The sequence below is a fragment of the Dipodomys merriami genome, unplaced genomic scaffold (assembly GCF_024711535.1).
Source record: "Dipodomys merriami isolate MVZ:Mamm:240054 unplaced genomic scaffold, mDipMer1.0.p SCAF_63, whole genome shotgun sequence".
NCBI classification, from domain to species: Eukaryota; Metazoa; Chordata; class Mammalia; order Rodentia; family Heteromyidae; genus Dipodomys; species Dipodomys merriami.
This window is the reverse complement of record NW_027206213.1, coordinates 6,238,777-6,262,478: the sequence shown is the minus strand read 5'-3', so window position 1 is coordinate 6,262,478 and position 23,702 is coordinate 6,238,777. Positions and strand designations below refer to the sequence as shown.

The 23,702-nt window shown below is 34.8% G+C and overlaps 1 protein-coding gene across 7 annotated transcripts in view; it reads left to right on the top strand.

Annotated features, from left to right (window-relative positions):
• Ehbp1 (EH domain binding protein 1) overlaps positions 1 to 23,702 on the top strand; it is a 305,708-nt gene that overhangs the window by 176,518 nt on the left and 105,488 nt on the right. For all 7 annotated transcript variants that reach the window (XM_070004546.1, XM_070004547.1, XM_070004551.1 and 4 more), the window contains one exon: positions 2,633 to 2,819. In XM_070004546.1, coding sequence (XP_069860647.1) covers positions 2,633 to 2,819 — 187 coding nt within the window. The remainder of the gene's footprint in view (positions 1 to 2,632; positions 2,820 to 23,702) is intronic.

Below are 23,702 nucleotides of genomic sequence, written 5' to 3'. Positions count from 1 at the left end.
AGTAAGCAATTATGAGAGCATAGGGTCTCTTTGACCTAAGCAGATGATTTAATGGAACTATACAAACTTAAAATATTTTGAGTATTGGAAAGAATGACAGAGTTGATTTATTTTTGTCCTAGAATCGTGTGTTTAAACATAACATATATGTATATATAATGGCTCTTGCATGTGATATATATTCCCACAGTATGGCTTTTTGATAAAAGCTTAAGATGTTCTAACTTTCATATTTACTTAGAGTGTCTGATTCCAAACAAAGGTTGAGTTCTCAGTACTAATTTAAACTATATAGTTGAAAAATTGACTCAACTCCTGCTAAAGTTTTTGTGTTTGTTTTCTTTGAAATACCTATGTGTGATCAAAATAAAATTCCTCATGGGTGGTGTAGGTGCTGAGTAATAGCCACACACCTAGAGTATTTGAGTGCAAATGCAAACTTTATAAGTACAAACACTCAGTCATTTCAAGATGCATGAGTATTACACAATAACTACACACCCTGCCTTCTTGAATTAACAAATTAAAAAGACAGCTAATGTTTGCTTAAACTTTTAAAACGGCCTTAATGAAAACTAAAATCAGAATCACTGGGTGTTTCCTTTTCGACCATTCCTTTTTCATATGAAAGTCAAAGTCTTTAACAAGGTTCCCATGAATAAAAACATTCTAAGTTGCTCAATCATCTGGACTTACCAGAGAGAGCCTATAACAATTCAGCTTTTTTTGGTAGGAATATTTATAGGAATTCTAAAGATTTTATATCAACTAATGTGCTAGTCTAGGAAGAACTTGGTTTGTTAATTACTTCCTTGGTATTGCTCATCTTTTCTCTCTGAAAGTTTAACTAGAATAGCAGCAGAAATTTTCCAAAATTTATTCTTACTTGAATAATAAACTTATGACCAGTTATCACATGAAAAGCTTCTATGAATCATCTTCCAATACTATGTTCTTTCTACATTCTTTGACATAAAGTTGTTACAAATAAATGGTATTGGGTCCTCTGATATGCAGTAATAGTGGAACATTTATCAGGTGACTTTTGAGAGCTCACATGCAACTGTTTGTGGTATCACTGTGTGTCTGTTTCTCAAGGAAGCCTGTCATATCATTTTTATTCAGAGAAGCTGCATGTTCACTTTAATGCGTTTGAATTGTTTTTCCAATGAAGCATAGGCTTTGAAAATGCAAGGAAATGACTACAGATTTCACTATGTAGTTGTTTCACATTGTATTATTTTTTCAGTTATGTTTTAATTAATCCTGTTCACAACCGATTTCCAGTGTATTTTTCTGTAATTTGTTTTCCTAGATGAAATTTCAAACCATAAGTAATATAAATGTCCTGACTTTTTGATTTTCAGTAAGTTAATCATGTAACTAATATATTACTAAAGTATATAGTATGAAGAAAAAAATTATTGGGAGAATTTAAATATTTTCCAATATTCAGAATCCTGAAACAGATTATTCATATTATAGATGATCAGCAGAACACAGAAATTGGTAATTCCTTAAGTAATTTTCCCAGTATCAAGTACCATTTAAGTAAACAGTTGTGTTTATGCATGTGTTTAATGCATTGCTTTTTTAGCTAAGTATGTCATATGAACCACCAAGCATATTCTTAGACAAGCCAAGATAGCTTCAGCAGCACTCATATATCTTTTGAGACTGCCACATTATTTACATACAGTCAGTTGATGACTAAAACTATCATTGTATCATGCATGTGTTTTAAATGTATTAATCAGTAATTATATAACTCCTTTTTATTATTTAGAGAAATAGTCTCATAATTTATCACAAGTGAGAAAATATATAAATCTTCTAACTCATGAAATATAAGAAGCTTGAAAATAGGACAAACTAGAAGTTTGTTTAGACACATCTTAGTAAAATTGCCCCAAACCAGAAATAAAGAGATCTTTAACAGTAACTGCAAATAAAAGATAACTTAAGTAGAACGACATGAGGTTGACCATGGGTTAATATTGTCAAGGCACTGAAATAATTTAACTTACAACTAGAATTTTCTAACTAGCTACATCGTCATTTAGGTGTAAGACTGAAATAATGATATTTTAAAATGAAATGGAGCATGAAAATTTCAGTAAATTGATATTTACACATCTTTCTTGTTTTCCTATAGGGATAGGGAATAGATAGGGTTGCCTTTTTAAAACAAAATTGTTATTATTAAGTAGGTGTACAAAGGGGTTATAGCTGCACAAGTCAGGTTATGAGTATAATACTTGTTGAACGGTGACACTGCTTCCTTGGTTCATCCCTCATTTCCCCCTTTCTGCCTCTATCCACAAGTTACATAGTTCATTTTTTACATAGTGTACATTTAATACAGTGACTGAATTTGCTTACCCTTACCATTTTTTAACATTACATTTTTGTAAAGCTCTGTATATGATTGTTCAAGTTGAGCGTAACTATATTTTAAATTATTTTAAATATTTTATAAAGGGATATTTTGTTTAAATATGGCTAGAAATGGGCTAAGCTTTAGTCATTTGGACTTATTTGGGGGAAAATGTAATTTTCAGGACATGTTTTATTATTTTAACTGAAAAACTATTTTTTAAAGGCACTTAACAATAATTATTCTTGCATTTAGATCAAATCCTTTTTATGAACCTAAACCAACTTCTCCAAATAACTTGGCAAATACGGTTCAAGAAGTGGAAACTGAAAAGAGAGTGAAAAGAAAGGCACCGGCTCCACCAGTCCTTTCACCAAAGACAGGAGGGGTAAATGAGAACATGCTTGCTTCTGCAGGAAGAGATCTCTCTGCTTCACCTAAGGTAGGGCTTTTTTTTTTTAACTAAATTAACCATGTATTCATAATTGCTCCTTTTCCTCCATGCGCTTTAATCAAATTAATAAAAATCATTGTTAGCTTTTATTGATATAAGTAAAATTCAAATAAAATCTAATATGTTACAGTATTGAAATGTATATTTTCAAGATCATAAATTCACAGCATGTTATGATTGGATAGCTTGGATCCATTTATTTTGTTTGGTTGGTTGGTTGATGGTGCTTGGGACTGAAACCAGGTCCTGGTGTAGCCACATACCCAGCCACAAGAATTGTTTTTTTTTAATACTGATTTGAAAGTGAAGGAAGAAAGGCACTATAATTATAGGATTGATGCTTTAAGAAATGATGTTGTAGCCGGGCACCAGTGGCTCACACCTGTAATCCTAGCTACTCAGGAGGCTGAGATCTGAGGATTGTGGTTCAAAGCCAGCCCAGGCAGGAAAGTCCATGAGACTCTTATCTCCAATAAAAACCACTAGAAAACTGGAAGTGGTGTTGTGGCTCAAGCGGTAGAGTGCTCGCCTTGAGCTGAAGAGCACAGGGACAGCACCCAAGCCCAGAGTTCAAGCCCCACGACTAACAGAAGAAAAAAAAAAAAAAAAGAAATGATGTTGTAAAACATGAGGGACTGCTTGTACAAGCTAATACAGAGGAGCAGAAAGTGTCTTATGACAAATATATATAGTAAAGATTGAGGTTCAGTGCAGAGACATTCTTTGAAGAATTTCAATTCTATTCCTTTGACTTGATAGAATTTGACTTTCACTCTTCTAAGAAAATTTAATACATAATAATTATACGTAAGGGTGAAACAGTGTGGAAACAAGGTATGAAATAGTTTGATTATAAATAATATTGGCAAATTTTTTCACATAAAAATTTTGGCCATTTGTATATTGTTATTGTGACCATACCAGACTATTTAATTCCTATGAATAGTCACAGTAAATATAGAATAGAGTTGATCTCACAAGGATAGGAAAGGGATGGCTAATTCCAGTCTGCATAAGAGCAAAAGTAAAGACAATTGGGTATTAGCTACAATCCCAAAAGCTATTTAGGCACCTTATCCAAGTGACCATAAATAATAATACTAATACAATTATCCTCTGTCTCCCTAAATCTCTAGTTCCTTCTTTTTTGAAAATTCTTTCATAGTTGTTGTGATAATGGTGTACAGATGGATTACAGTTATAAGTCAGGTAATGGGTACATTTCTTTCTGGATGATGTCACTCCTTCCCTCACTCTCTCCCAGTTTTCCCCTCCTATCTCCACCTACAAGTTGTGTAGTTCATTTTCAACATAGTCTCTAGTGAATACCACTGCTGCATTTGTTCACCTGCATTTGTTCACCTACATTTGTCCCTCCATTTCTGTGTTCCCCCTTACCCTCCCAAAGACAGATAAATATATAAACAAGACAGAAAGAAAAGAAAACAAAAACACAATGAGGAAAAAAATTTCAACATTTCCTGGAGGTTATTCCGATGAATATTATGTTATATGATGAGATAGGCATTGCGTCTTTGTGTTCCTCTCCTAAGGTATCCTCCTTGGTCTCATTGTGTATGAATGCCTAGAGTTCTTTGTAATTTATCATGTTCCTCTGTATTTTAGTTCTAGCTTCCACATATGAAAGAAAACATGTATGATTTGTCTCTCTGAGCTTGGCTTACCTCACCTAATATGACTTGTTCTATGGCCATCTATTTCTCTGCAGGTGACATAATAATTATTCTTTCTAATCGCTGTGTAAAATTCCATTGTGTATAGATACCACATTTTTTTTGATCCATTCATCTATTTTCGGGCATTTGGGCTGTTTCCACAACTTGACTATTGTGAATAGTGCAAGTTATTGTGGATGTGCCAGTGTCTTTACAGTATCCTGGCTTGTGATACTCTTGAGTATAAAAGAGTAATAATATACATGATTTTAGACAGAGACATGCCTAATGCCTACCAATATTTTATGGTATTTAACTTATGGACAAACATGAAGTTAAATTATACACACCACACACACACACACACACACACACACACACACACACACACACACACACACCTATATATGTGTATATTTCTGTTGAGGAAAATGAATTATGATTTGTAATTTCATGTTCTGTGCCTTATGTTGTTGTTTTTGTTTTTTGGTTTTTGGGTTTTTTTGGGTCCGGTCGTGGGGCCTGAACTCTGGGCCTGGGCGCTGTCCCTCAGCTCTTCAGCTCAAGGCTAGCGTGCTACCATGTGAGCCATAGTTCCACTTCCGGCTTTTTTTTTTTCTGCTTATGTGGTGCTGAGGAATCGAACCCAGGGACTCATGCATGCAAGACAAGTGCTCTACCACTGAGCCACCTTCTCAGCCCCATGTGCCTTATGTTTTAACAAATGAAGTGTCACTGTTTTTTATCTTAAGGACCCACTCATCAACTTGAATATTAGATCCATCTCTGATATAGTTAAAGGCTTCAGTCCTGATTTGATCCTCTACTTCTTGCATCAAGTTTGTGGCTTGGGTTTTTTGTTTTTTTGTTTTTTTGTTCTTGACCAGTGACCAGTTAGCTTATACATTTATTGAAGACAGCCCATCTTAGAAGTAAGTAGCAAATCTTGATACCTGGAATCCATGTGTCCCTTCATTTACTTTCTCATTCTTCTGCCTCCTACTAGAGAAGTTGGCTGTATTCATTTTTATTTCCCTTAGTCTACTAAAGTCTGACCTCTTATCTGTCAATCTAATCTCTAGCCTTTGAAACTTTTCTGTTAAGGTTGTCTTCATACTGCCAATTCCTAATGGTTTATTTTAGTCCTTAGTGAGCCCTTCAGCAATATTTGTTTCTGATTATTTTTTCCTTTTTAAACAATTTTCCTTTAGTTTGGTTTGGTTGCTTTTTCCCCCACAAGGTATTTTTTTTCTTCTGTTTATATTGGACAATTTATAATATTCAGTTTTTAAATTCACTGATATTTTCACTGTCTTCTACATTCTGTTATTGACTTGTTCATTGGTGTTTTTACTTGAGCTACTTGTGTATGTACTTTTTTGCTAAAACTTTTTTCATATGTTTCAGGCATATTTATAACTATTCATTGAAGGTTCATTTATTTATTTTTATTTTTAAATCTTATGTTTTAGCTTTAGTTGTACAAAAGAACATTCAAGAAAGCATTTTATGAATACTATGCATCTTGGTCAATGTCACCCCTTTGAACACTTCTACCCCTTTTTAAATTTTTATTTATTTATTTCGTACAAGTACTAACTAAGGCTTGAACTTCAGGCCTCATGTTCTTGCTACAACTTTTTCCACCTTGACTGGCACTCTACCACTTGAGCCATACCTGCTATTCCAGACTTTTGCTGGTTAATTGAAGATTTAAGGGTTTTGTCTGCTTAGGCTGGCTTCAAACCATGATCTTCAGATCTCAGCCTCCTGAATAGTTGGGATTGTAGACATGAGCCACTGGCATTGAAGCATTTTATGATGGTAAATTGTTATTAGAAAATTCTTTCTTCCCTTTTATTTTTATGTGACATTTACTGGTCTTTTTGTCCTTTGAAATTTTTCTGGTAATGACTTGCTATTCACACATCTGGATAAGTTTTTATTGTGGTTTAAGACTTTGAAAACATTCTGTAGTATTACTGAAGTCATCAAAGGCTAACAGGAACTAGGGGTATCTGGAAGTTAAGGCCTGGTATCTTCTCTGGACAGGCAGGTAGCGGAGGATAGGATCTTCACAATCTAGGTCTGCTAGCAAGTGTGACTCTCAGCTCCACCCCATCCAAAGCCTTTGGACCCAAACATGGCAGAGTAGCTTGGATGGTTGCAGTAGGGCTTGCCTTCTTGCACCGCGTGGCTCTGGGAGGTCAGTGTCTTTCTACATTTATCACACTGAAAGCAGGACAGATGACAGTCTTTGCCCAGTGAGGTTAGGTAAGTATACTTTGTCACAGGGCACCAGATCCCGATGAGCAGCTCAGCTAGGCTAGAACTAGTTGTATGCAGTGGACTGGTTTTGAGACTCTTTTTTGAGTTTGGGGATTCTTGTTTTTATTATTTTTGGCAGTACTAGAGTTTGTATTCATGGGCTGATACTTGCTATGGCAAACACTTTAGCCATGCCCCAAGCCTGAGAGTCTAGATCTTACCGGAACCTTTTGTTTTCACTGTTTTTATTTGGTTTCTTAGACACAGTTATGTCAGGCAGATTTGAGGTACTGCTTCATTACTGCCCAATAGACATGTAAGTCCATGTTTCTCACTTGGCATTCACTAATACCTTAGGCTGAGGGTGGGGTTTTCATCTTTGCTAGGCAGGTATGAAAGTTTCTGCTCCCTAACAGGCTGCCTGTATACCTAAGCTGAGAGGTATGGGAATCCTATTGCTGCTTATATCATCTCTACTGGTATTGTAGCAATGTTTTGACCTCATCACCACTAGGTGGTAGTGAAAGTCCTGAATTTCTTCTAGTGGTCTTATACTACCTTAGTAAGGAGGGGTAAGTTTTCTCTTACTACTGCTAGATGAAGGTGGAAGTCCACCATTGCCGGGAGTCTCTCAACCATGTAGCAAGAATGGAAGTCTAGGCTCCTTACTATGCTTTGCTTATTCGATTGGAACATAGTTTTTTATATGTTTTTATCATGATTCTTTCAAAGACAATATGAACATGTTTGATAGACTTGAAAATTTATTGGCATCAATTAATTGACCAAAGGAATTTTACTTTGGTATTTACATGCCTGCACATAAAGTACTTTGATCAAATTCACTTTGCTTATATTACTTTCTTAACTTTCTTCTCTGTTCTTTTTTTCTTCTTCTTCTTCTTCTTCTTCTTCTTCTAACAAATTGTCAAAGACTTAAAACTTCTCTCGCCCCCAGCCCTGGGGATTAAACCCATGGCATGTTTGCCAAGACCTCTACCACTTGAGCCACCCCAGCCCCAACCCTACACTCTTTTGTTTTTTTAACTGAGTAAAAAGAAATATTGCCACAGTCCATTTAATGAGTGTCTTGAAATAATTTAAGAATTAATGCAAAACTGACCTTTGGATGGTACTTTGGAAGGTAGAGGAATAACTTTCTATTAGATCACATTTTCTTTCCTGTTTATACAGATTAATTTTTGCATTGTTATTTCCTGAAATTTAACTTTTTTCTCTATCACAGTAGTTCCTGATGAAAGATTTTTGTCTCCAGGGAATTAGACAGTATTTGTAAATACCTCTTGTTGTCCCACTGGAAGAAAAAAAGTGTTGTTGCAGCTACTGGGAAGGGCCCAAGGATGCTAATAAACATCCTATAAAGCCCGACCCCCATAAGAGAGAGAATCATCCCACCTCAATGTCAGAAGTGTCAAGATTGAGAAGCTTGTTATACTGAATTGTAAAGTAGCCTAATGAAAGACAAAGATATTAAGAATTTATCACTAATTTCCTTTATCCCAGAGTATAAGAATTTTCCTTTTATTGTGATATCAATTATGAATTCCTGGGATAAATCCCATTTGGTTATGGTGAATCATCTTTTTAATATATAGTTAGAGTTACTTTGCTAAGTTTTTACATTTGTCATGAGTAGTACTGTATAGAGATTTATCTTTCTGTATTAGCTTTGTTTTGTGTGACTTTGGAATACTGGGGTCCTAGAATTAATTGAGAAGTATTACTTCTGTGTTAGAATTCTTCATAAAAGACAGAACCAGTAGAAAATGCAGGTAGGAAGGTAGGTAGGTAGGTAGGTAGGTAGGTAGGTAGGTAGGTAGGTAGGTAGGTAGTAGGTGGATAGGTGGATGGGTAGATGGATGAGAACAGAAGAATCCAACATCAGAGATAAAACTAAAAGCTCTTATAATGTTGGCAGCTTATTCTGTCCACATCAAAAAGCTGCAAAAACAAGGAAACTGATCATGTAATTTTCAAACGCTTGAGAACTTGAGGAACTCATGGATAACTCTTTAGTCCAAAAGCCAAAGTCTGGAGGTCTGATCAAGGGCAAGACAAGCCTGTGTCCCAGTACCGAGATAGAACCTTTTTCATTCTATCTGAGCTCCCAGTAAATTGTATGGTGCCTGCCAGCAGTGAGAGCAGATCTTCCTTGCTCAGTATTCCAAGTCACTTGACAATTTCCTCTGAAAGCATCCACACAGATAAACCTAGAAGTAATGTTTCTAAAATCATTGTTCTAGATATTCCCTAGTTTGAACAAATTTCTTAAAGATTTGGGACAATGAATCAACCAAATCATATAGCCTTGAGGTTTTCTTGGAGTAAAATTTTCAGCCACAAGTTATTCTGCCATAATAGATACAGAGCTATGAAGTAATTTCTTTTCCTCTTCCTGCTCCTCCTCATCTTTCTCCCCAACCCCACCAGCCTCTCTCTTAGCAGTGCTGAGGATCAATCCTGAGCCTAAAGCATGCTTAGGTAGGCATTCTTGATGAAACTACACTTTCAGTCCCATTTGTTTCTTACTGAGAGCTTTGGTAGTTTGTGACTTTCTAGGAAAATTTCCCATTCATCTCAGTTGTGAAAATTACTGACATAAAATCATTCATAATTTTCTTAAATATCTTTTTACTATCTGTGGAATCTACATTGATATTATATCTGTTATTTTGATACCAGTAATTTGGTTTGGTGTTTTTGTTATTGTTGCTGTTTTGTTTGTTTTGCCATACTGAGAATCAAGCTAGGGCTTTAAGTATGGTGGACAAGTGCTCTACCACTGTACTACAATCTCAATCCTGATATTAGTAAGTTGTGTTTTATCTCTCTTATTCTCCTCCTGATCTGTCAGGCTAGAAGCCTATCAACTTGATTGATCTCAAGACCTGTTCAGTTCATTGATTTTTCTCTCTTTTTTGTATTTCTGTTTGACTGACTGCTCTGATATTTATTTTTCCCCTTTATCTTAATTTGTTAAAAGAGAGGCTAAGGTAATTAATTTCTGGTGAATGAATGAATGATTGAATGAGTATTGAAAAGAATTAAAGATGTTGAACTTTTATTCCTGAGAAAGGGGTTAATTGCTATGTTTGGCCTGGTAAGTATTGTTTTAACTCTATAGCTTATGAGTTTTGTGTTTTAATTTTTTTCTAGTTCAGAACCTCCTAATTTTTTAAACTTTTTTTCCAACACTTTTTAATTGTAAACACTTTTTATTGTAAAGCTTTTTATTATAAAGATTCAGACTTTTTAAACTTTTCGAGTCATAAGTTATTTCATTGCAAATATTTGGGAATTTGAAGAATGTCTTCTTAGTTTCTAATTTAGAGAATATATTTCTTTTAAATCTATTGCTTTATAGTTTGGTTTATAATATATTTTTAGAGTTTTATAGTTTTGAATATGATTGTCTTAGTAAGTTTCATGTGCACTTAAAAATTGTTCATTTACGATCAGGAATTTATTTTGTTTACTTGATATATCATTGATATATCATAAGGGCCTGTGACAGTGCCTCATACTTAATAGTGCTTTAATATATTTTTGCTATGTGTATATTAAATATTTGCCTAAGAAGAGTTGAATTCAGTGCTGTAGATGTAGATCATATTTGTACTAAGCAGAGATAAGCTAAGAGTTTGCTGAAAGACTTGTAAAAGTAGAAACTGAGTGGAAATTGTAGAATTGTTTCTCCAGGTACTGAGAGGAAAATTTTGTTTGGGATCAGAAGGTTGAAAATGTAAACATTCAAAAATAAACTATGAGAGCTGGGAAGGTGGCTCAGTGGTGGTAGAGCACTTGCCTTGCATGCATGAGGCCCTGGGTTCAATTCCTCAGCACCACATAAGCAAAAAGAAAAAAGCTGCAAATGGCTCTGTGGCTCACGTGGTAGAGCACTAGCCTTGAGCTGAAGAGCTGAGGGACAACGCCTGGGCCCAGAGTTCAGGCCCCATGACCAGAACCAAAAATTTAAAAAAAAAAAAAAAAAAAAAAAAAGAACTATGACCAGCTGGGAAGGTGGCTCAGTAGTAGAGTACTTGCCTTGCATGCATGAGGCTCTGGGTTCAATTCCTTGGCACCACATAAGCAGAAAAAGCCAGAAGTGGTGCTGTGGCTCAATGGTAGAGCACTAACCTTGAGCTAAAGAGCTGAGGGACAGCACCCAGGCACAGAGGTTAGGATCCATGACCGACCAAAAAAAAAAAAAAAAAAGAAAAGAAATTAAAGAACTATGATCTACTGTCTTCATAATCACCTGGGGCCTACCTCTTTTCCTATTGAGTGAGAATTTCCGAGGGTGGGGCCAAAAAAAAATCTGTATTTTATCCAAGTACCACTCCAAATTTATTTCCCTACTCCAGTTCATTCTGATAGTTGATATATTTGGAAAATACTAATTTAGAAGTAGACAATTTGTCTAGTGGAATGACAAATATATAGGGGAGAAACCAATTTAAAACATAACCTGTACCAAATAATGAGTAACATGTCTTTATACCTATAACTAAGTTTACATATTTCATAACTAATATAATTGAACTAATTAGTGTTCATGCACATTAATCCCACTGAGTTTAACTTTAAAGAGTCCTCTCTCAAAAGTAGCTTAGAGAGCTGTTAGCTTGCCAAACTGTCTTAGTCTTTTGTGACTTAAATAATCATCATGTATTTTTAAAATGAAATCTTACACCACTTAAATTCTTCTTGATTAAAAAGTGTTATAAACTCCATATAAACCATGAAACCATTTTTTCCATTTTTTCTTTTTGAATCTTTATTAAGTCTACATACCTCACCCCAAGGCTTTGAAAGTTACTAAGGAGGGTTGTAAAGATTTTAAATGAACTGAGCTCTTTCCAGTCAGAATGTAGAACAAATTTTTAGAAAAGCAAGAAACTCAGCAGATTGTCAATTTATTTTTTTGGTGGGGGGGCAGGGGTCGGTCGTGGAGCTTGAACTATAGGCCTGAATTCTGTCCCTCAGCTCTTCAGCTCAAGGCTAATGCTCTACCACTTGAGTTACAGCACCACTTCCGGTTTTCTAGTGGTTTATTGGAGATAAGAGTTTCACGGACCTTCCTGACTGGGCTGGCTTTGAGCTATGATCCTCAGATCTCAGCCTCATTAGTAGGTCAGATTACAGGCATGAGCCACCAGCCAATTCTTACATGCAGTGATTTTCAGTTAATTTTTGAGGAGTGAAAAAAAATGCATATTGTTGCTTGTAGTAGCATGGTAAAATAAGCATAATAGCTAAAGAGTTCGTCCCACTTTTATCATCTCTCTGTCCTTAAAAGCATTATAGGTTTTAAGGTACAAGGTAAAAATGTCAGAATCCTCCTATAAGATATTAACTGGGAATGCAGGATTTAGATGAATTAAAAGCATATTTATATTTAACAGTGGCTCAGTATATTTTAATTGAGCAAATCAGTTTAAATTATACTTGTCTTATAAATATTTTGCACAGAGTATGACTTTTAACAACTAGAGCAATTTTTTTAACCTCTCTGTCCTTCAGAATGCTAATCTATAAAGTAAGGATAATAGTACTTAACTCATTAGAATGCATACTAAGAAAAGTTCTGAAAATACTAAGTGCGATACTGCTATTAATATTATTTTTCTAGCTGTTCTAATAATTTGTTCTAGATTCTGACTGAAAAAAACCTCAGTTCACTTAAAATCATTCTAACCCTCCTTAGTAACTTTCAAAACCTTGGGGGAGATAGGTAGGCTTAATAAGAGTTCAAAAAGAAAAAATAGTTTCATGGTTCTTGCCATTGACGGATTTGTTTTTGTTTCCACAGTACTCAGATATTTAGCTTGTATAAAGATTAGGGAAGAAAGATAACATTTTTTAAAAAGCTTTGAAGATATTTTTCAAAAGAGAAGGTTCACAACTTACAAGGGACATAGTTTATGATTATTTTAACTTCATGATGATACCAATGCATTCAATAGAAACCATACTTCAAATTTTAAATTTGATCCTTTTTAGGCTAGCAATATGGAATATTGAGTGAACCATAGCTCCTAGTTAGTTCTCTGATCACAAGGGTAGACAACTCATAATTCTATGATGTGCTGTACTACTGGGTTATGTTGTTTGTTACTTTTATCTCCCTGTGTTGGAGATCAAATCCAGAACCTTGGACAAGCACTCCTATCAAAGCTGGCCACAGCACCCAGCTTCCCCAATACTTTTAAAGACATCTCTGAAGATATTGGTGATATATTAGGAATTTTCTAACATTATAAAATGAAATGTGTCAACACTTAGAAGATCTGTGTAATTGAAGGAATCTATTTTCCAAGTGACCAGTTTTATATGTTATCACAATTATGATTAATCAGGGGGAAGAGACTCAAAATGAAAGATAGATCAATGAATGTTAATGTAACTGAGTTTAAAAAGTTCACAGATGTAGTTTCAAATCATACATCCCAACAAACCATTAAGAAACCACTGCTATTGAGATTTGATGTACTAGAGAATACTCACCATTGTTTGAAAACTTCCTGTATTTTTGTGTGCTAGATTTTATTCACTATTTCAGCCAAACTACCACATCACAGAAAGTTGAAAATAGGAACAGATCTGAGAATCTGGCTCTTTTCTATAAAACCAGACAGTGAAAAGATTTATAAAAAAAAAATAAAGCAGTTTTACTCTTCACACTTTTTTTTAAGGAGGGAATGTAATTAATTTTATAGAAATATGTCACTGGGCTGGGAAGGTGGCTTAGTGGTAGAGTGCTTACCTCGCATGCATGAAGCCCTGGGTTCAATTCCTCAGTACCACATAAACAGAATAAGCCGGAAGAGGTGCTATGGCTCAAGTGGTAGAGTGCAAGCCTTGAGCAAAAAGAAGCTCAGGGACAGTGCCTATACCCTGAGTTCAAACCCAGGACTGGCAAAAAAAAAAAAAAAAGAAAGAAAAGAAAAAAGAAATGTTTCACTTATATAAACGTGTAAAATTTATTCCTGTTTTTAAATGCACTTATTACAAAAACTTTTAGGTTTTAATTTTTAATATAGTAAATGTCACTAGGTACACCCACACATACAAATATTCTTTGGAGTCTCCAACTTTTTTTTTTTTTTTGGTCGGTCGTGGGGCCTGAGCTCTGGGCCTGGACACTGTCCCTGAGCTCTACAGCTCTACCACTTGAGCCACAGCGCCAGTTTGGGCTTTTTCTGCTTATGTGTTGCTGAGGAATTGAACCCAGGGCCTCATGCATACAAGGCAAGCACTCTACCACTGAGCCACCTTCCCAGCCCAGCTGTCTCCAATACTTTTTAAGATCATTAAAGGTCCTGAAACCCTAGACTTCTAGAACTGTTAATTGTTACTCTCATATCTATTTTTATCCTAGTTTCTGACAATAGTGCTAAACTTCATACTTTTTCTTCTTTGTGCCAGTACTAGGGCTTGAAATCAAGGCCTTGAGCTCTTGCTTAGCTTTTTCATCACCTATGGCTGGCACTCTACCACTTTAGCTACACCTCCATTTCTAGCTTTCTTTGCTAATTAATTGGCGATAAGAGTCTCTTGGATTTGTCTACCAGGGCTGGCTTCAAACCACAGTCCTCACCTCAATCCTCAGATCTCAGCCTCCTGAGTAGCTAGGATTATAGGCAGGAGCCTATACAGTACATAATATTCAAGCCACTGGTGCCCTTAGACTTGTCTATTTTTTTTGGTACCTTAGAAATAATTCATATTAAGCTAGACATGCATTTGCAGACACAAAGTTTAGATTTTGTGTATATGGAGGGCTTTGGTGGCAGTCATTTCATCTGTTAAATAACACTTGTTAGGAATTTGCTGATCTCACTTCCTTCTCTGTTTTTCTCCCTCATTGTGCTGTGTCTCAGTAGTTGTTTAGGAATTCATCAGTACAGAGGACCATTTCTTTCTTTGCTTTGCATCCATGGACACCTTTCCTAGGAGGAATAAAATTAGTTTTTGAAGATTTGTAATGACTTACTAATGTCTGTGTCAAAAGATAGTATTATTAATTTTTTAATTATAAGAATTAAAGATTCCCTTAAGACTGCTGCATATTAAATCTATTTTAATGAAGCACAGCATGCAAAAATACAACATTATCAACCGCCTGGAAGTTTGCATATTACATTGTAAAAATTTATATCTTTTTTGTTGTTGATGGTTTTTTTGTTTTCAGTTGTGGGACTTGAACTCAGGGCTTGGGCACTGTCCCTGAGCAATTTTGCTCAAGGTTAGAGCTCTATCACTTTGAGCCACAGTTCTACTTCCGGTTTTTGAGTAGTTAACTGGAGATAAGAGTTTCATGGGGACTTTTCTGCCTGGGCTGGCTTCAAACCGTGATCCTCAGATCTCAGCCCGAGCCTCCTGAGTTACTAGAATTATAGGCATGAGCCACCGGCACCCCACAATTTATACTTTTTAAAGCAATTGGTAGATACCATGTAGTTTAAACATATGCATGTTTAATACAAATGAATAAAATATTTCCATACTATAAAAATATACCCAACTCTTAAAATAGTACAGTGATCACAAAATAAATTATGACTATATGTTTATATAGTATCTATCTTTAAAATGTAGATAATAGTAAGTTCTAGGATTGTCATAAGCCTTTTATTAGAAATATCTAACCCTTTGTATTATTTAAAACAGCGACTTCCAACATGAGATGTGTGACCCCAAGGAGTGCTCAAGACAGTAGTGAGTTGAGGTAGAAATAATACTCAAATTTGTATCTTCATACTTTAATCTGAAATTAAGGAAGAAATTAAACTTTACTAAGATTTAATATGCTGCTGAAGATAGATCATGAGGGTCATTTTTCTTGTTAATGGTTAGAAAGTTTCCTGTGAAAAATGTGAAAGTTTTGAATTAGAGGTGACAACTTACTTGTATGTGGTATATGTGTTTTTTTTAACCCTACACTTATATAAAAACCATTGAAGAAAAGAGGAGAGAGAAGAGAAGAAGCTTTCCATTTAAGTCTTTTAGACAGTGGTCAATGTTCTCCTTTGATACCACACCAAAACTTATAATCAGTGTTTGTTGCAGAGTAGAATCTGAAATGTTTTGATTTCCCCCAAAAAACACTTGTATTAAACATTAACTTAAGCTACATCTTAAGCTACATTTCTGATGGGTTTTCACTTATGTAAATACATAAACTTCTGCTTACACTGGCCAGAACTATGGCAAGGTATTCCTTACCTACAAGGTAAGAGTGAATATTAACAAGCTTTGCCTACTTCCTTAGAAGAAGCAGACATGAAAACGCATGTTTGGATCATCTGCCTGTGGCAATGGCTGCAGGAATATTTCCATCATATTATTTTGTTGCTAAAAATAGTTTGTCACCTATAAAAACTGTCTTATCTACAGATTAAGAACCTGAAAACAGAATGTTCTAGTTTGACTTAAAATGCAATTATTAATTCTTTTGTAACTGACATCAAGGGAATAGAAATTTTCTAGCTGAGTCTCAACAACAACAGAAAGAATACCTTACTTGAGTGAACAAAACCAATAATATACATTTTGCATTTTGATTTATATATCTTTGTGATATATCTCTTTCTACTATGATAAGTATTCAAACCAGATATGAAAATGTACTTGTTAGCTGGATTTGGTGGTGTATTTGCCTATGATTTTAGCTATTCAGGAGGTGGAGATCCGGAAGATTAAAACTCAAAAGCTAGCCGTGGCAAAAAGTTAGTAAGCCATTCCCCTCTCCCCCCCCCCCCCGCCCCAAATCAACAAATCAACCAAGTGTGATGCTCCATAACTGTAATGTAATCTTGCTACTTGAGAGGAGGTATAGGTAGGAGGGTCATAATCTCTGGTTACCCTGTTAGAAGGGCTGGAGGCGTAGTTCAAATGGTAGAAAGCCCTGAGTTCAAGCCCTTAACTGCCAAAAAAATTAAAAAAAAAAAAAAGTAAACTTAGAACTTAGCCTTCAAGGAAGTGGAACTATGGCTCATGTTTTAGAATCCTAACCTTGAGTGAAAAGGCTAAGAGACAGTGTCCAGACCCTACGTTCAAATCTCACTATGGGTATGTACACACACACACACACACACACACACACACACACACACACACACACATACACACACACACACACACACACACACACACACACACACACACACACACACACAAATTCATCAGAATTCAACCTTCAAATTATTAAACCAAGATTTCAGAGATTGTTAAACCTGTTTCATACGTTTCCTTTTTTATAACAAGTAAAAAGCATCTCATTATAAAAATGAATCTTTAATTTCATCTTTACCTTCCATTTGAGGTATATGATTTATTATGTACAGTTGTACAGATGTAATAAATAAACATATATCTATTGTAATGTATTTTTTTGCTTTTTATCCCAGATACTAGCATGCAACAAAAAGTTGGAGACAGTTTAAATACTCTTGTGGAAATGTACACTTTAAATTTTTCCACAAACGTTGTGTCCACATATTCAATGTAATGCCAACCAAATCTGAGCATGACCTAGGTAGGTGTTAACCATATTGCTTAAAAATACTGTTTAAGAAAGTGTAGTGCTCAAAAAATTGGTTTGAAATTTCTTTTTAATGTTTCTCCTATTAACACCTGACTCACTCAGCTATTTTGACTACATGGGCATAATCATAAATCATAATTTCAGTTATAAATATCCATTTAATGGTTATGGTTCTTTCAAGAACCACCTAGAACCTTAAATTTAACTCTCTTAAAAAAAATTTCTCCTTAGCCCACAGATATAATTTAAACCAAGATCCAATTAGAATCCATGATTAAATAATGCACTTCAACATTTAACGTTAAATTGAAATATAACATCATTTGAAATGTGAAACACTCTATTATTCTAAATATTTTGTTCATCTGCTTTTTAAATAACCTCTATTGATTGATACCTCTTGGGAAAAATATAAATGAAAACCCAGAAAAACGAAGTTTATATATTTCATAGTATATTTGGTTTCTGTTCTCAACTATAAAAACTCTAGAGAATGGATGGACGTGTTACCTAGTGGGAGGAGTAACCTATTTCTTTTCTATTGGTAAGAAATACTCTTTGTGGCTAAGCACAAAGCCTCAAGCTGTACACTTTCTGGTTAGAAAGGAAGAGAGTCTGGATGCTGTCCTACTTCAAATGGCAAGCGATGTCTACATTCGCTACTCTGGAAACTCACCAGCTGTACTTCCATATTGACACTTTACCCTGATCACACCTTCCCATTTGTTTTTGGCTACATCTATTGTGATAAGAACAACAAGAAAATATTTATGTCTTAGGATCCCTTGATACATTTTCCAAGACCAATAACCACAGAATTTATTCATTTTATAAACAACTTATACATTTACCACTCAAAAACCTAATATTATCTTTAGTTATAATCAAGTATAATAAAGATTAGCCAAATAATCTTTTAAAGGCTCTTCCTGCTGGTGAATCTGCAAGAATGATAAATTATTATATCTCATATTATTGTTTTGCTATTTTGTTTTGCTGAAGACAATAAAAATCATTGGAGTTATTCAAGAGTTGTAAATGTTTAAATTAGAGACCACAAAAAAGTAACTGCTGCTTAATGTGTTGAATCCCCCAAAATGTGGTTAACGCCCACTCAGGGCATGTTTAGACTTGGTTGGTAATTATAATTGAGCTGTAAAATATTTTGACAGTTTCCAACTGTTGTGTACTTGTTAGTCATTTGGTGGCAAATGCAATTTGGTGAAGGTTTTTGGTTGGGGCATATTTAATTAAGACTCTTTCAATTAAGTAGTACTTCACAGTAACCATTAGTACAAAGTTTGGGGCCTATGAACTACTTTTATATTTTACCCAAGGCAGGGAAAAATGTTTATATTTAAAAGCATTGAAGTCTAAATAAAGTTTGCCATGATTTTTGCTTCCATATTTTTCATTACAAGCTTTTACTTGTTGTGTAGTAAAGCACAACCACTCAACACTTAAATATGTAGCCTGAACATTGTATTTGACTTCCCTAGATAAATAAATTAGATGGCAAAGAAATCAAAGTTTCATATGATAATTACAGGACTAAAAAAGAGGTGGGATAAATTTTTTGATATGTTTTTATCTTCTTTTTACAACAGTAAGCTAATTTGGGCAATATGATCATTCCTAGGGAGTGTCATACCTTTTAAGTCAAGATAGTTTGTCTGTATAGATAGAAGAGTATAGCTGAAACATTTTAAAACACACAGCTATTAGGTAAATGATTATTTGTGTAACTGTAGAGGGAAGTAATAGGAAAAGCTAAGCTCATCAGTGTACCCAGAGACAAAGCAGTGAAAAATCTGAAATTGAAGTCACTGGTAAAACTTATCATTTAAAGGGTGTGTCTCCGTAGAAATCTTCATTTTATTCTTTCTACCTTGATAATGTGAATTTTGACCATGAAACATCAATATAGATAAGGATTCTCAGGAAATAAAATAGGAATTCTGGGAAATTGGCTCACTAGTTCTTTAGTCTATATAAGTTTTTTCTTCAAATATATGTGATTTGTAAAAAATCAAATGTTATACAGGACTTATATGCACTGTATCAATGTAGGCTTTATTTTTAAATGTGTTATCTCCCCAAAGGATAAATGTTAGATGAGTCATATTTATTTGCAGTTAAAGTCTATATATCAATGAACTAAAGGACTGAAATGGTATCAGGGAAAGAAAGAAAATAAACTTCTGGTTATTACCCCAAATTAAAGAACTGAGGTAATTAAAAATACTAGTCAGCATTTGGGAGGATGAGAAAAGAGGACTATAAGCTAAAGGCCAGTCTGGATTATATAGCAAGAGCTGTCTCAAAAAAGAAAATAAAAACAAAATAAAACTGTAAATGTTGGTTCCATGACTATATGCATTTGTATAATTCATCAAATACATACTATAACAGGGTGAATTTTGTTGTAAACTACAATAGTTCATGTCTTTAAAAATCTGAAAACAATTTAAGTTGGAAAGATATATCATAAAATCTATTATGTTTATACTTTAGTGTAATTGAATTTGATTTAGCCTTCTCCAGTAAAGACTAAAATTTGCAGAAAAAACAGTTAAAACTGTCTAAGTATTCTTGTAGACTACCTTGATGTCTAATTATATTATATTGAGTTATTAATATATGTTAAGTGTTTTTCTTAGCAATATCTAAACAGGGCTAATACTTCTAAGTTAGTGTGTCTTTTATTAGCATTTTTACATCGTCTTTTAAAATTCTTTTTTTTTTTTTCTTTTCGGTTGTGGGGCTTGAACTCTGGACCTGGGAGCTGTCCCTGCACTCTTCAGCTCAAGGCTAGCACTCTACCACTTGAGCCACAGTGCCACTTCTGGTTTTCTAGTTGTTTATTGGAGATAAGAGTCTCTCTGACTTTCCTGCCTAGGCTGGCTTTGTACCGTGATCCTCAGATATCAGCCTCCTGAGTAGCTAGGATTACAGGCATGAGCCATTGGCGCCCGGCTAAAATTCTTATTGGTATTAATATTTTTAAAAGATTCATGAATCCTCTTTTTGCTATATTGAGATCTTACTTTATATACAAATTGTGATTGCATACTTTTTTTAATGAATTTTTATGGTGCCAGTGGCTCACATCTGTAATCCTAGCTACTCAGGAGGCTGATGAGGTTCATGGTTTGAAGCCAGGTTGGGCAGGAAAGTCTGAGACTCTTATCTCCAGTAAACTACACAGAAAAAGCCAGAAGTGGTGCTGTAGGCCCAATGGTAGAGCACTAGTCTTGAGCAGAAGAAGCTTAGAGCTTAGAGTTCCCAGGTCTTGAGTTCAAGTCCCAGAACCAGCAAAATAATAAAATAAAATTTTAAACTACGAGTTAAATTTTAAATATAACACCAAGAGAATAGTAGTTGTACAATACAATTTTTATGTAAGACTGAATATCTACCACCCAATTTGGCTAATTTATACATTAGTAAGATAGGTGACATATTTAAATACATTTAATATATTTAGAATTATAGGAAATATAGATTTGCTATAAATAATGCCTTTTTTACACTGGCTTTAATTTTTACTTATTCTAATTATTGTTTATAAAGAGAGATTATACTAAACAAGATAACACATTCTGAGCCTTTCTTAGCATCATTTTACCAGTGGTTATATTTATTATTATGAAGGAATTCGTTTTCCCTAGGTAATTTACAAATTTTATGTAATGATAGTCAAAATGCAAACACAATTTTTTCTGGTATAGTATCAGAATTATTTAGTAATAGTCAAATTATGATGGCTAATAAGTTTGGTTGCTCTATAACCGATTAATGCAGATCTTAATATGGCAGTATACTAGTAAATTCAGAGGAATAGCCTGCCATTTTTGTTTCTAGCCTGGAAACAAAAAGGATCTCATTCAGACACAAATACATACTTACATAATAATTAAATACACAACCAAGCAAACAACTATTCAAGAAATAATGTTGGTTTTAATAACTTAGAACCTTAATTCACACATTCACCAAATGTATTCTACATAGATGAAAGCATTAAAGCATTGAATAAAAAATGAAATAATTTTTATTTTAAATTTTATTGTAAAGGTGATGTACAGAGGAGTTACAGTTACTTAACTCAGGTAATGAGTACATTTCTTTCTGAACAAGGTTACCCTCTCCCTCCTTTTCTGTCACTTCTTCCCCTCCGATCTCCCTCGCCCACAAGGTGTAAAGTTCATTTCCAACATAGTGTCTAGTGAGTATCACTGCTAAGTTGGTTCACCCTTTGTCCCACTGTTCCTGTGATTCACCTTCCCATCCCCAAATCAAATAAACATATGTAAGATAAGGGGTAAAGAAATAAAAAACAGTGACAAAAGGGAATAAACCAAAAACTATTTTAGTCATTTTAATTTTCATCTAGCTCAATTTGTCTATCTTTTCTTTGGTGGTATCGTGCTTTTTTTGGATTAGAAAGTTTTTAAAAATTATAAGTATATTTCTAGAAAATAAATAGTAGCTATTGTTCACATGAATGGAATGAAATAAGGTTCCAAGTTATTTTTTCTTTATCATTTCTTGACTAGTATTTCATTTTTTATGATGCTTCCTAATTGTATATTAATTTCCAAAGAAAAATATTATGTCCAACCCAGATCTCACCAACTCAGAGCCCAAGCATGCTCTTAACTCTAAGGCTGTGTTCTTTCCTTATTTTTCTTTTTTTTTTTTTTTTTTTGTCGGCCGTGGGGCTTGAACTCTGGGCCTGGGCACTGTCCCTCAGCTCTTCAGCTCAAGGCGAGCGCTCTACCACTTGAGCTACAGCGCCACTTCCGGTTTTCTGGTGGTTTATTGGAGATCGGAGTCTCACAGTCTCTTCTGCCCGGCTTGGCTTTGAACCGCGATCCTCAGATCTCAGCCTCCTGAGTAGCTAGGATTACAGGCGTGAGCCACCAGCGCCCGGCTTTTCCTTATTTTTCTATTTTTGCTTATTGCCCTCATGGGGCAGTATATATATATACAGAGAGAGAGAGAGATTTGATTATAATAAAAAAAGAAACTACAGTGTTAAAACATACATGATTTTTAAGTTAATATCTTTTAAAATGTACCCTACCTACCAGTGGATTGTGGTAGAATACACCTGTAATCCCAGCACTCTGGAGGCCAAGGCAGAGGATTAAAGTTCAAGGCCAGCCTGAACCACATATTAGAAAGAAGGTGGGGAGAATCTACTTGCAGCTCTTCTTTCCTGTATTTTGGATCAGTGATTGCTGGCTTATATGAAATAAAAGTAGAATGACTGAAAAGCGACTAGAATGTCATTTCTAGCAAAATTGCAAAGTAAATGACAAAAATAGAATAGAAATTTGCCTAATGGATTGGCTTACCTTTCATCTGCAAATCAGTTGAATCTCCTTTCCTCTTCCACCTTTCTCTTTCACCTCTTTCCCCCTCCTCTTCCCTCTTTTCCCCTCTTCTCTCCTTTTCCTTTTTCCCTCTCCTTTTCCTCTCACCCTCTCTTTTTCCTGTCTTCCTTGCCTCTCTACTTGCTGCAAGTAGCTTCTCCCACCCTCCTTTCTAGTATGTGGTTCAGGCTGGCCTTGAACTTTAATCCTCTTACCCTGGCCTTCAGAATGCTGGGATTACAGGTTCATACTACCACAATCCACTGGTAGGTATATTTTAAAAGAGATATTAACTTTAAAAATCTTGTATGTTTTAACACTGTAGTTTCTTTCTGTGGCTGATTTTTATTATAATGGAAGAAAATAAATTCCCTCTGTCAGTTCTAGGGATTGAACTCTGGGCCCTGCTCTCTACCATCTGAATCACAACTCTTAACCTTTTGCTTTTAGTTTTTTCTTCAAATAGGGCCTCAAACTTAGTACAGCTAGCACTGGACCAAGAACCTCTTACCTCTGTTTCTGGAGTTGCCATGATAATAATAGTCATGTGCCACAATTCCTAACTTGTATCTGAGAGAGAGTCTTACTAATTTTTGCGCACTCTGACTTCACATCCTCAATTCTACTTTTTCCTTCCTAGCTGGGTTTAATTAAAGATTTATGTCACCACACCTGGTCCTTAAAATCATTCTTCTGAGTACCTACTTCTTAAGACCTAACTATGTGTAATTAACTACTAATAAAATACTTGAGGATTGCAGTTGTAATAATTCTAAAATTTTCCCACGTGCTCCCTTAGAAATTCACTCAGAGATATACAATCTTCCATCTACTTCTCAAATAGGAAAATTCACTAAATAAGCACTTTCACAAGTTAAATTGTTATAGTTGTTCATTACATATTATCAACAGTGTGAGATTGTTTTTAATTGTATCTATATTGGTGAGATTAATACATACCTTTTGCTGTGAGCAA